This window comes from Schistocerca cancellata, chromosome 2 (assembly GCF_023864275.1).
Source record: "Schistocerca cancellata isolate TAMUIC-IGC-003103 chromosome 2, iqSchCanc2.1, whole genome shotgun sequence".
Lineage (NCBI taxonomy): Eukaryota > Metazoa > Arthropoda > Insecta > Orthoptera > Acrididae > Schistocerca > Schistocerca cancellata.
Window position 1 is genome coordinate 165,034,922 of NC_064627.1, and position 14,688 is coordinate 165,049,609.

The following is a 14,688-nucleotide window of genomic DNA, read 5'->3' on the forward strand; positions in this document are numbered from 1 at the left end:
ATTCGAAGTAGTAATTTGGAAATTGTGCATAGGGAAATGGAGCGGGCGGCAAATAATGGTGTAGACAGTCAAACAGGTAGTGAACAGGGAAGCATTATCGATCGATCGGTCGGCAACAGCTCGCCTCAGGAATCCTAAATGACAGAACACAATATTGGAAATACTGTAGACTTGGGTTTTGGGTCCTCATCGTTTTCTCAAATAAGTCAAGACACATTTTCTGCTTGTCAAAATGTGAATGTTGCTGGTGCAAATGCACTGCCGAAAAGCGTAGAGGAACAGATTCCAGACACTAATGCATTGTTATTACAATTAATGCAACAAATGGGACAAAATCTTCAAAAGTTAGACACAATGGAACAAAATCAGAGACAAACACAGCAAAAGCTTCAAAAGTTAGACACAATGGAACAAAATATTCAAAAGTTAGACACAATGGAACAAAATCAGAGACAAACACAGCAAAAGCTTCAAAAGTTAGACACAATGGAACAAAATCTTCAAAAGTTAGACACCACACTTGAACAAACACGTGAAGATTTAACCACTGAGTTACATAACATCGAATCGAAATGTCAAAAGATCTGTAATGACATAAAAACACAAATTTGTGAGCATTTCCAACCTATTTTTTCGCGTCATGAAAATGCATTACAGAATCACGAAGCATCCATAAAAGAACTGCAAACTATTGTTCATGAAAATCATGAGACCTTGTGGGCTAAAATTGACTCAGTTGCATCTACCGATTCGGTTACGCAACTTGCAAAAAACTCAGGAAAACTTAAAGGACACAGTAGTTACCCTGAAAATTGGTTCAGAAAGACACATGGAGGAAATAAGTACACTATCAGAGAAAGTAGCCGAACTTTCGGATCAGGTCACTAACTTATCTACAAAGGTAGATGATGATCTGAATGACACAAGACCCGTAGCCTTCAATGACACAGAAGAGTATGAACAAATAAGAAAATTCAAACAAAATCAAAATCAAATCAATACGCAACACCAAAGAGAAATCCGGGAAGTACAAGATCAGCTGACACAGGTAATACAAGAATTACGTATTTAAGAGGACACTCGCGCTCCAATACGGGAAGAGGGACATAGAAATACGGAACAGCCACAAAATAATAACACAGGGCATTTCGGAAGTTATGAAAGAAATTGGCAATGGGCACCGAATTTTGAGATCGAGCCGCTGACACGACGTAACAATGACCGACTCGCTACTCGCCGACACGATGATTTTGACTATAAGCTGTTCATTACTACACGTAAATTCAAAACGTTTAAGAATTCTGCCAACGACATTCATCCACAAGCATGGCTCCATCAATTCTCTCATTGTTTCCCTCCCAACTGGTCATTGGAGCACAGGTTAGAATTTATGTGTGGCTACTTGGAGAATGAACCAGCTGTAAGAATGCGATCAGTCATTCACGATTGTCACAGTGAAGGAGAATTTTACCATGCCTTCCTCTCAGCATATTGGTCTCAAGCCACACAAGACCGAGTAAAACATGGCATCATAATGATGAAACATTTCGAACAATCTGAATTTTCCAGTCTTGTGAAATATTTTGAAGACATGTTGCACAAGAATCAGTACCTGTCAAACCCATACAGCCCCTCAGAACTCATCCGCATTTGCTTAATCAAACTGCCTGAACATTTACGACGTATTATTTTAGCAGGACGTTGCAAAGACGACATTGAAGCTTTTCAGGGACTCTTACAAGAATTAGAAATTGACACAGACAGTCGCGGGATGCGAAAACGGGAAAACAATCACTACAGGGCACATCCGTCACAATTCCATGACGACAGAAATAATAACTGGACACGACAAGGCTATTCTCACAACACAAATCGTGACCAAAACAGACATCACCCGTATGACAACCATTGGCAGAGTAGTAATAATTACAGGGATAGATCACCTCTCCGCGGTAATGAATATGACAGAGACAATCATAGAAACAGACAATATGGTTATCAAAACAATTATTATTATGGGAGACAGAATAACTTTAGACGCAATGGTCCAGCGCGCAGTTACGATTCAAGGAGAAATTCTCCACCACTTAACCGACAAGAAAGAAACTACAGGAACTACCGACATGACGACAGATGATGTGATCGTAACGACAGACCTGAATTGCATCAGAACTGGCGGGATTTAAACAGAGCAGAGCACTCTCGACAACGTGAATTTGTAGAAGCTAGGTCTCCTAATCCCAGTAATGACGCGCGCCAACAAAGAAACAGACAATTACTCACACCGCAGGCTGCCACATACGCCCGCTGGCTCAGAGAAAAATAACATAGACGCTAACCTTGAGAAAAATTTTAGCACTCCTCACCGACGTATACCACATGATAATTGCGTTAAAGTTGAAACTCTGCGTACTAGGAAGAGTAAAGGTTTACACCACATTTCACATGTTAAACCGTTTATTGAAAGATAATCTGCTTTTTAACTTAGTCTTTGCAATTTTCACTTCATGCTACTTGTACAATTTGTCACACTGAGAAACTGTTACCATGCAACAATGTTTAAAGTTAAATATCCAGTCAAGAATCCAAGAGAACTTATTCAAACAGAAATTACGAATGCATTGTTATTGCGAACAGACGACACAGTGTTATTGTGTGTGTACATTCTTGCTTGTTAGTTGCACGATTACGTAACGACTATAAGGCTCACATACTTAGAACATTTACCAGTACTGCTAATGAGATTTTAATGCAACATTTTGGTTTACTTGAAAATACATTCTGAATTAAAGTACTTTCTGTGAGATACCAGATGACACAGTGGTTAGTTTATGTGACAGCTACACGATTTTATCACGACGCTACTAATGAGTGACAATTTACAATGTTGCTTTTGCGGTGTATCTGTTTTATGTCTGCACAGTTTTTCTGAATTCTTCTGTAAAGTAAAACATGTTTTAGTAGTAACTTTTGTGGTACAGCTACAAGGAGACAGCCTTTTCCGTAGCACAACAATACGTTACAGCACAGTACTTTCATCATCACACTAATAAGCGTAATAAGTAAGATATCTATACGTAAAGCATTTCACTTTTTTTGATCATGAGGTAAGTACATTGACTTCTGCAGAACTTAGCTTTCGGAGGACGATAACTACGACACTTCCACAGAGATTATCTTACAGTAAGACGCATATTTAGCGCTACAGGACACGTATTTGAGTGATTAATTTTGTACTTAAAACATTTATTTTTAAAGATTTTTGAATTACAAAGAAAGTTTTCCGTGATACATTTCATTCCATTGCTGTAATCTGTAACACATGAGGGTATAATTACAATAATCCTCAGGGGGGTACACGCCTACTTTGTGTACCATGTGTTTGGCAAGCACAAGGAGCCCTAGCTAATATGGTATTTGCTTATACAACTTTACACATCGGTACCATATTCCTCTAACACATAAATTACACAGCTATCTGATCATTTAACTGAGAGATAAACTTTTTTACTACATCAGTGACACATGTTTACGCAATTACACAGTTGGGTAACTTCACACTTATGAAATGGTATTTTGTCTGTACTGTGTGAACTCTTCACATTTTTTCAGAACCATTGTGATACTATGAGAGCTTTTAATGATGTATTTGGTATGAGATCATGACTTTTAAAGTACGTTTGAGGCAGATGACACTATTGAAATGAGCAGAGAATATTTTTTATGGTTTGGAATTATTGCAGGAAGCTACAACGTTTTTGAGATTTGACTGAGGTGTTATGATGTTATTTTTACGATGACGATGTGTATTATGCTGTTGAGGTATATTTATGTCAATAAGATGATGCTACCATATATGAGGAATGTGATTACGTGTTTATATGTATATGAATAATGAATAGAAGTTAGGGACTCTTGACTTGTGAAAAAGGATGTTGGAAACCAAGAATCGTACTTTAAGAGTTATGAAATGTGTGTAAATGCGTGAATGTATCACAATGCCAGCGAAAATTTTTTTGGACACTGTTATATTCATAGGATTTTGTTTCTACACATTTGCAACGTAAATTCTCGACCTGTGAAATTTTTATATGAGACTGTCACTGTAGCAGAAACTGCTGTCGTAAATATTTCCTTAAGAAAGTTAAGTGACCACCTGCACGTGCGTCGTCGGCACACAGCTGTGTCAGACACCTGGAAACAAGCCATTAGGGTGTGCCTTTCCGGAAGCACAGGTGAAAAAAAAAGGGAGGCCATTATCCTTGCTTTTGACATACCTTTGTAGAAGGCACCGCAAACACGACACGCTTATATCTGAACACCTGATTATGACAAGCGTCTTTCTCTAGAATTGAGGGAATTTTTACTGCGTTATGAAATGCCATATGGCTAACGAATGATGTTTCATGCCGTCCTTTGTACACATTTGCTCATTTCCTTTAATATCTAGTTTCTAGCTGCACTGCAGCATTGGTTAAAATAAAAATTAATATATGTACTAATATAGTTATTTTATGCCTACAGATCCAGTCAATAAGAAATTTATGATCTACTTCCAAGAAAACGAGGGCACATAAATAGACATTTCCCTTCACAGGAATTGCATAAATAATTTCTTTACGATTTGGTAACTTATCTGCTAGTGTAAGTTCTCGTGATGCATCACTCTAGTGTTAAGATGTGGCATAGGTATTAGACATGGCCATTTTAGTGTAATATTTTTTCTGCTTGAGCTTTGTCATGTTTAGGTATAAGTTGCTGCTGTTTGCCAGGCATAGTGCTACTGAATTTTAAATTGTGTTACTCTGTTAAGCTAGTTTTACTACTGACTTATTTTTCTTGTTGCTGCACATTGGCTCATATTAGTTGTAATGTTGCATTACTTGGTAATTTAGATTTACTGTAGCTTGCTTTGCAATTTTCCATTTTTTTTGCATTGCTGTTTGTGTTAATTTGTTATATGCTGCTGCATTGCCTCGTCCCTTAGTTTAGCGTCTGAGCTCAGTAGTTTTAAGTTAGCTTAAGAGGGGGTAGACTATATAAGAAACTAACTATGATGGATTGGAAGAAATGCATTGAGAAGCTATAAGAAAATGGTTTGGCCAACAAAGTAGTGTACAGTGGAGAAAAACTATTTTTGAAAGAGGACATGAACAGAATACAGAAAGCAGGCTTAGATAGTACTTTTGGGAATAATGATGAACAAAGGGAGATCTCCATGCAAAATACTGCAGTAAAAAAAACCCTGTCCTTTCCTTTTGTGGCATCCCTCTATATGTTTGTGTACCCTTGTGTATTTGTGTTTTTCCTGTCTTTATGTGTTTAGCTGATGAGAGCTATGTTGTAGAATTTTTCTATGTTATTTACTTTGTAAAAATGTTGAGACATTATTTATTCTTTTTTGTTTTAATGCTCATGTGTGAAGTTGATGTTTCGCAAGTTATTCTGATCTTTTATGTATGTCCTTATGTCATAATTCCTGTAACACTGATGTATATGTTTATTTCTATTCTGTTGTAAAGCCTGTACTACAAATGTTATCTGTATTGTTATGTTTTTAATGATGTATTTTGTACCTTTGTACTGTATTCTTATGTTATAAAATTGTAATTGACAGCAGTTCATCAAATTAAGTAACTTGAAAGTTCCATTTCACTGCACACGTTTCTGTTGGTCATAGTATATGGACAATATGTGAGAAGTAGGGACTGTTAGTGTTTGCACGTGTGTTAATAATTCAGCAAGGGACTGGATAACAGCATTGCTGGTTCTAAGGACAATTCCACAAACTTTGTGAGTGCACAAGTGGTGGTTATGGACTTGCTCTATTATCCGCAAGACTCTTCAGTGGTGATTGTGCACCTGCACAGTTGGAACAGATGGCTGCTGGCCGTCTCTACCAGGACTACAGTGGGCCTGTCCACTATTTCTACTAGGACTGCAGAGGGTCTGCACCTCTGGTGGCCCACCAATACCACAATCTCTACCAGGACTGCAGTGGGTCTGCTCTGTGATGACCTACCTACCAATCTTCTTCAAAACGTCGAATGACTCTGCTGTGGGTTTGCTCTGTTGTGGCCCATTTCCTGTCAGCATGTCAAGAGTCAGCACAGTCTTTCAGTTGGAAGGACAACACTACTTCTTCAAGACTGCATGGAAATCCACTACTTCCGTGTGCATTGTCTTTTACTGCTCAGACTTAGAAAAACAAACACTGAAATTTTACTGTAATGAACAATCTGGACTGTCTTTATGGACTGTGAGAAAATTTTAGCTTTTGACCAGCATTGTATAAATAAGTGTGTGCATTTGATATCTTTGTTATTGTAATAATGAAAAATTTTTTCAAATCATTATTGGCCACTACCCATACATATTTTGTAAAATTTTTTGTGGGGAGCATGGGGGGCTATGTAAGTAGGCTGTTTATATTTTCTTATCGGCAACGTTACGTAGCGCTCTGTATGAAAATCACTGGCTGTGCTGTGTGCAGTCTGTGGCTAGTTTTGCATTGTTGTCTGCCATTGTAGTGTAGGGGCAGCGACAGCTGGATGTGAACAGCGCGTAGCGCTGCACAGTTGGAGGTGAGCCGCCAGCAGTGGTGGATGTGGGGAGAGAGATGGCGGAGTTTTGTAATTTATCATGAACTGCTATATATATTATGACTATTAAGGTAAATACATTGTTTGTTCTCTATTAATATCTTTCATTTGCTAACTATCCCTATCAGTAGTTAGTGCCTTCCGTAGTTTGAATCTTTTATTTAGCTGGCAGTAATGGCTGACCTATTAAAGGGTGTGAAAGAAAAGATAAAGTAAAAAATAAACAAACGTCAACCGACGAAAAATAGTGTATCTATTAAATGAGAAAATACTGGACAAATTTACCTGAATTTTGCTGTGGACGAAAACACTTTTATCACTTGCACCACAAGACTGAGAACTCTCAAAAACTAAGTACTTTTAGAGTATCAACTTAAGTACTCAGAAAGATTTAATGACCTCAAACTCGAAGAATACAGACAAAGTGAAGTGGGAAACTATATACATTCTCGGAAACTAAAGATGTTTTAAGGTTAGTGCTGTTCAGATATGTGGCTTTTGATGGATGAAATAGAATTGCCTTATGGAAAAATCACGAAATATTTATCTTTATGAGACGTATGTGGACAATATTTTTTCATCAGGCGACTTTTCAGAAGCATTTTTATTCACACTACACATACTAATGAAAACGGAACTAATGTTTACTCCCAAGGACTTTTCTGTATCTTCTGTCACCTTATGAAAGTATACTCTCCCTCATATGTCCCCTCGACTTCATCACTCTTGTCTGAATAACACAGCAAAAACACTCTATCCCATTAGAGCAAAATAGGCTATGTCCCACTTCATCCATTGAATTTTTTTCTCTGTTTTTTCAGTAGCAAGAACTCGGATCGGGAAAGATCTCCCTCAAAAATTCAGTGACATATCTACAGATACAACAATACTTTCTACTTTGTCGTATATGCATTCATTATCTCGTTACAACTATGTATCCTTCACATCAACAAGACGTCCTGAGTCACAAACGTCCTTAGGTGGTGCAGCCTGCCTAAATTTCTGTATCATTGAATTCTCTAGGTCACATAATATTCCTTTTGTCCACCTGTAAGTACATTTTGTATCTCCTGCTATCGGTATTATCACTATTATTATTTGGAAATAAACCTATTAGGGCTACAAGGTCGCCATTTGCCTTCCCTTGTGCCCATATTTCTTTCATTCTCTTCCTATGGGCGTCCTTTCTCTGTTCACAACATGTTGTCCCAGTATTCTTTTCGGCTTTTCGTCTACGTCAATTTGCTATTTGAGAGTATTGAATCTGAAGATTTTGAGCAGTATTTTCTGGCAATTTTTGGATCACTTTTGATCTCAGCATTAAATTTTAGCTTGTACATTTTATCTTTGCGCATGCTGTCAAAAAGCTATTTATTTTGTAAGTTTGTCTGGGTTCATTTTATCAGTATGTCTACAGAATCTTAATCTGCGGTATTTAATGTCACTACGGATGTTTGTGTATTATTTGATTTTCTGATTGCATCTCTGTAATGTAGATCCCCTACAACTTTTGGGCGTAAAAATTATTTTAAGGTTTTGCGTTCCTTTTCTTCAGTGCCTTTATTGACCGTTTTCCTGTTCAAACATAATTTTTCTGATCCACAAAAGCATTACTATTATTATTCTTTTTATTACTGTGGCCAGTAGCAGGGAAAGCAACAGTAGTAGTATTACCATTAACGCTATTAGTTGCTAGTCAGTTTATTGTCATTACATAGATTCATTTATTTTTAATTCTATTAATACCATTTTATTACTTTTGGCATATTAAAAATGTAGGAAGGGATCAGAAAGCCCTAATATGATGAATTTAAATAAACAAATAAATAAGTTGGAGGCGTTGCACAAAGTTGGACAAGAAAGATGGGGAAAGGAATTGGTTGTGTGCTGCCGATAGGAACCCTCCCGGTGGTTAAGGAAACCACAGAGCAGCGGAAAGCGAGGAGCTTAAATGACGGCCCTCCTCTTTGGGGGCCGCGTGGCTTTACCTCTACGCCACCTCGTTATGTTCAGCTCATAGTGCAATCGAAGAAGCTAGTTGCATTACTGTACGTGCAGCGTGTAACAACTTCTCTTCTTCATAGGCTGTCTCGCATAGGAACTTCTGTATTTCCCATTTTTCCTGAATATTGACCCTTCTGTACAAGAACAGAGACGTCGCAGTGGGCAGTAGCCATGATGTTTTGGCCTATCAGTGTGAGAGATTACAGTGTCATGCTGACACAGTGTCATGCTGCTTAGTGTCCATAGGGAAGGAGATCATTATTACTTGGTTCCTACATTTGATACGATCTGACTTCATTCATGTGATGAAATGGTTGGCAGTAGTTAACGCTCTTGCTTGTGAGCTCTAGTGAAGGCATAGCAGTAGGCTTTATCTGAGTTCGAAAGAAGAGGGAGCCGAGTTGTTTGACAGCAGTAAAAGTGTACGGCGGCTTAGAGCCGAGGGGAGATTTTTTCTCCGGCACTTGGGTGAAAACGTTCCCAACAGCTAAGTCCCCAGGTCTCATTGTGAAGACACATTTGGGGGCGCCGGTCGCACGGCGGCCACGTCCAAGTAGGCTGACTAGGGCCGAGGAGTCGCCGCAGCGTTGATCGGCGGATTGTAAGATCTGATGGCTGGCAATAAAGCAGAGTATGGGCCGTTGTTGCATAGAAAGCGGATGAGACGGTTGAGAGTGTTTGCGAATTCCGTGGGGCAGGGTAGTGACGGCCAGGCGTCCAGAATCAGCTACATAACTTACTTGTGAAGGCACGAGCCTTTAAGCGAGTCTATGGCTGTTCTTTAGAAAGTACGAAGTGGACACAACAGGAGAGATAACGATCTTTTTACTGAAGGCTGTGGTTCTATCCAATTCATGATTTAGCAAAGACATAGAGTAAACGTGTGGGAATGAGGGCGCGAGCTGAATCTTTTTTTTTTCCTTTCTCCCAATTAGTTTTTAAAGTCGCTGGTTGGTCAAATCTGTGTATGCAGAGCAGGGGGGCGGTCTCCCGGCTTCGATTGCCGAGCTCCAGCTCGTGACTGCCTTGTGCTGAAGTGGGTGTAGCCTAAGCATGCAAATGTGCTGTGCTACCGAGCTGCGGAGGAAATCTGTAGAGAAAGGGAAGATCACTCTTGTACTGGCGCTTCGCTAATAAAGAATGGCCGGTCTTTACCTAGATGGTGAGACTTGTGTCCTTTGCCACTGTGCCACTTAGAGCCCGTGCCAGTCACCATCTGAACCGTCAGAGGTACTGCTTCTTGCATCACGCACACAACGCGCTATGCTTGAGTGTACTTATTTGTTTTGATTCAGCCGTCGAAACGTTTGACATATTCCGTCACACATAGTAGTGTCACGGAATCAAACTGGTTTTCCAGACCAGCAAACGGGTCCACCTACACACTGGAATCCACCGGGTTTTCAGAGGCTCATAGGGAAGTACCAGCGTTCCGAATCAACCGAACGCGAGACTGCGTACCTGCATATTTCCGGGAGCGCGCAAATAATAACAGATTGCCGGTGTCGGTGACTGCGCTCGGCTAGCGTGTCGTGCTGTGCCGCCCTCACCTGCGGAAGGGTAAAGTATTCGCTGCTATGGCGTAGGGCTCCAATATACGCTTCTCAGCACTCTGTTCTTTGGAACCATATTTTTCTTTATACAGTAGTAGAATGCAGATGCTTGATAGTAGCGTAATTTTTGGGCCATACCACAGATTCACGTTTATCAAGTCAGATAAAGTGATTAGTTCTAGTTAGTGTGTTGTGTTGATCCCCAGTTGATCACTTTGTGAACCATAGACTGCAAATAATTGAGAGCGAGTGCCAGATAAAAATGTCTGTGTGTCGTTTCTTTAGCCATAATTTGTCATGTGATGCTAAGAAAGAGTAAATCAGTTGTTATTTAGACCACAACTTCTCCAACTGTTCTGATTTACATTACCTTTGCCATTTTATTAAAGTCTTGGTTGCAACTGATAGAGCCCAGAAGCTTGCAAGAGTACATCCATTTTATAATATCTGTGGATTCTGAACTGGAACGTAATTAGATACGTCGAACAGAATAACCTCCATCATGGCAACAGCATGGATTCTACAAAACCCAACCCCCGCAATTCGGACACGGTATTCTGAAAGCCACGTATCCTGCCAGGAACTGCAGTATTTCTAGATTTCGGAAAATAATTTGAGTCAGTACTGCACCAATGTTTCTTAACGAAAGTACTAACATATTATTCTGTGCGAATGCATTAGATGAACAAAACTGTTCAAATGTGTGTTTATTCCTAAGGGAACCAACTGCTGAGGTCATCGGTCCCTAGACTTACACACTACTTAAGCTAACTTAAACTAACTTAGGCTAAGAACAACACACACACCCATGCCCGAGGGAGGACTCGAACCTCCGGCGGGAGGGGCCGTGCAATTCGTGACTTTTTGCCTCTGACCGTGCGGCCGATCTCCGCGGCAAACGAAACAGCCATTAATCCATGCGCATTGAAGCATATAAGGAAATAGAGATTATTTGGTAATAAACATAAAGCAAATAGTTACTCTGAGTGGGAGACACTGAGAGACAAACCAAATTTTGTTCCCGTCTCACGAAACCATAGTGTCGAAACTACATAGCCGCCATTTAATTCTTGGAAGGTGATACCTAGTAGAAATTCACATAATAAATGAATATGTAACTGACTCAGGATATGTAACTGACGAATTACAAGTGGCTTCAGTTACGCCACAAAAATAATTCAAGCACAATACCTGCCCATAGACAATTGTATGGTCTTATTCATAGCAGTAATAAAAATGTTTCCAATTTTCCGGAAGGATAGTGATCAGATATTGCTGACCTGTTACGGTACACAGCCTACATTCTACTCCGTATTACGTATGCAGAATGAAGCAGTGTTAGGCATGTCAAGAAATGTCAGTTAATTTTCTTCGAATTACAATGGAATCGTCTTTGTTTGGTAAATAACAGAACTATCATGCTGATACAGAAAACATCTGATTACAATCCGCTATAATATGAAATCAAGCTGTTGTCTCATTTCTTCGGTCGTTTTAGGAACCAATAAATGTGATGATCCGAGGATAAATAACACAGACCAGCTAGAGACCAGTTCGCTGACGTAGTAACAATTTCCAGAGAATAATATGTGGCAGACATCCACCGGAACGTTGCGATTTCGGTTGAGTGTCACTTAAGCCAGCCTGGTTCAGCACTGAAACCTTTCTTCACTACTTCACAGTACAATGATGATCAGTTTTTGTTTCATCCTGTGTGATATTACGACTCATTCTTATGACATGTGTTATATGCAGAGTGGCATGGAATCAAAGGTCGGATCATTCTGTTACTGACTTCCCTAAATGTATATATTACTCACGCTTTGTGGGTTCTGACCATATAAATCGCTTTCTGAAACTAAGAAATATGCAACTAAGAACTGGTTAAATTATGAACATTACTTAAGACTTATTATTTTCAGGTTGTGAACAGCTACATTCGTGTGTGTGTGAATTCGTAAGGGACCAAACTACTGAGGTCGTCGGTTCCTAGACTTCCACGCTACATAAACTAACTTATGCTAAAAACAATACATACATCCATGCACGAGGGAGGACTCGAACCTCTGCCGGGAGGGAGCTGCATTCTTTTTTAAACAGTTTCACATTGAGTTAAAACTTATGTTGTTTATCAAGCGGTTGCTTATTAAATTTCGCGGTAGATACAAAGGTCGATGGAGATTTTTCATTGCTAGTTTAATGTGAAATAAATTTACAATGAGATTACGAGAACATTTCCATCAATAAGCTGTGATTCAGTTATTTCCAAATGCTGTGGATGAAATCTTTTGATGTTTCAGAGTTGTACTGATGCAGAATCTTCAGACCACACCACGCCAAAAACGACTAGGTCCCCCAGATGGCGGCGCTGGTGGGCCAGTAGGTTGAGGTCCACCAGTAGGCTGAGGTTCACCAGTTGGCTGCGGCCCTCCAGTTGGTTCAGGACCTCCAGTAGGTTGGCCTGTTGGGTCAGGTCCTCCAGTTGGTGGGCCAGGTGGTCCAGTTGGTTCAGGGCCTCCAGTGGGTTGACCTGTTGGGTCAGGTCCTCCAGTTGGTGGGCCAGGTGGACCAGTTGGTTGTGGTCCTTCAGTTGGTGCAGGAGGGCCAGGTGGAGTCTCTTGGCTGCGGCATGCTGATACCTACCGTAAAAAGATGTACTATAGAGTATATCATTCATTCAGTTTCGAAAGAATCATATAAAAGCAATATTATTGGCTATCAGTTGAGGTTGTAATACAAATTGGCCCCATGAGCCATACAAGGCTTCCTGATTACATGCTCGCTGTGATGTGTGCTCTTGTTTAATATCCATAGATCTACAATAATGCGTGTTAGAAGAGTTATTTTTGACATCTTCTGAATATGTCAGCAAAGAAGCTGCATGCAAAAGATAAATGGTCGCTACTCCTGGTGCCGAATTATTCGCAGTTTTTTTAATATACTTAAAGAAATCGACCACACTTGTGAAGTAGGGAAGCTGTCAGACAACATCACGGCTTGCAAACTAGTACACCTTACAGACGAGGGCACTATCTACGACTTATCGCCTATCTCAAATGCAGTGCAAAACTTTTTCATTAGAGCTACAGTAGATTTCTGCATCTGTGAAGACATGGAAAGATACAATTAACGGCTGCTGAAGCAGCTGGCAACAACGATGTGATAAAACTAAGCATCGTTCCTCTACCAAGCAGCTGTATTTGAATTTGTGATGCATACATTTACACAAACGCGAGGAAAAAGGAAATAACTTGTCGACAACAGCATTACTGGAGACGGAGCGCAAGTTGAGATTCGTGAGCGAACTTCGTCGTGTTTTCTTGCAAAGAAACCAGCGCTAAATTTGCATTAAGCTATTTAGGCAAAAGACAAAAATGTAAAATCTGATTGGCCATTGGAGATTAGAATCGTTTTCGTCCCGAACGCGAGTTCAGAGTCTTACTTAATATCAGGGAATCCTCGGGCCATGTAAGGTAACTGTCTCGATGTTTGTAATTAAGGAAAGTATTACAGAAATCTTGAACCGTCTTACCTGGCAAATGGCCGAAGGAAAATGCCACTGACACAGAGTTGTCAGAAAAAGTGCGAAAAGCTTGTAGGCTTAAGGGTATTGCAGGATAGGTTGTGCTAAGAAATAATTATTTAAAAAATTCGATAATTTGTGCTGAGTTAACTAGCATTGACGTTAGGCAACAGGCCGTTGCATGTGTAAATTCAAGCCGCCCGCCAGAGACGGTGTCACCAAAAGTGTTCTTCGATTCGTTTCCTAAAACCGAACAAGAGAGCGATACAGAAAATGGACGTGGAGCGGTAGTAAGGCCCGAACCCGAGACAAAAGCTTAGTGGTCTCGTGTGCTATCGTCTACGCTACGAGAACAGCCGACACAAATTGTCCTTGCGAGCCACATGAGTTTGCGCGCGACTGGCCTGATCGGCTAACTTGAATCCTAATTTACTCTGAAACAAAGCAACGTGTCGATTTTTCTTCATAACATTTATTACTCAGCACAACTTACCCTGCGGCACTTTTACAAGCTTTTGAGACTCTTCCTGACTGCACTGTATACATACTTATAACTAGTAGATCTGGACAAAAGGAGAAAATCCTTGGCCGCAGTAGTGCATCTGACTTCTACCTATTTGGACTTTTTCAAGCTAAAATCAATTTGACTACTGCACGCACAGAGAAATAAGCAATCACAATCTCACTCGTCGCCATTAGAGAAAGTGTAGAGGTTGTCTCTCCTAAGAGACATCAGGTGCATTTTCTCCCGTGTTTCGGCAGATACCCGCAATTTGGTTTTTGTAAGGTGCAGCTCGAACCAGCCCAAACAAATATATCTCAGAACGTCTTTCGTACGCCGTTCAGTGTCAACGCAAAGCCCCGCTTTGCTTCTCGTTTCAAACAAAACGATTTTTATAGCGGAATTGTCAAATTCCGACTGTTAGGTAGAGCGATGGCATATTAGGCTAGTGCGATATTCGTTTTATCGATATACATTAACAGGGACATAAAAACACAAACCAGT

General features: G+C 40.0%; 2 protein-coding genes and 1 long non-coding RNA gene across 8 annotated transcripts in view; 1 reads left to right on the plus strand and 2 right to left on the minus strand.

Moving 5' to 3' along the window:
- LOC126161470 (uncharacterized) overlaps positions 1-12,488 on the plus strand; it is a 38,985-nt gene extending 26,497 nt beyond the window's left edge. Inside the window, exon 2 of the long non-coding RNA XR_007534917.1 lies at positions 11,237-12,488. This is a non-coding gene — a long non-coding RNA (uncharacterized LOC126161470). The remainder of the gene's footprint in view (positions 1-11,236) is intronic.
- The window catches only part of LOC126161461 (proline-rich protein 2-like), a 403,478-nt gene that overhangs the window by 135,937 nt on the left and 252,853 nt on the right, over positions 1-14,688 (minus strand). The window lies entirely within an intron of this gene.
- LOC126161459 (proline-rich protein HaeIII subfamily 1-like) overlaps positions 1-14,688 on the minus strand; it is a 61,630-nt gene that overhangs the window by 7,393 nt on the left and 39,549 nt on the right. Inside the window, exon 2 of one of the 3 annotated variants that reach the window (XM_049917287.1) lies at positions 12,337-12,798. The exons of the other annotated variants lie outside the window; for them this stretch is intronic. Coding sequence (XP_049773244.1) covers positions 12,481-12,798 — 318 coding nt within the window. The 3' untranslated portion in view covers positions 12,337-12,480. Of the gene's footprint in view, positions 1-12,336; positions 12,799-14,688 lie in introns of those variants that run through there. 3 annotated transcript variants of the gene reach the window in all.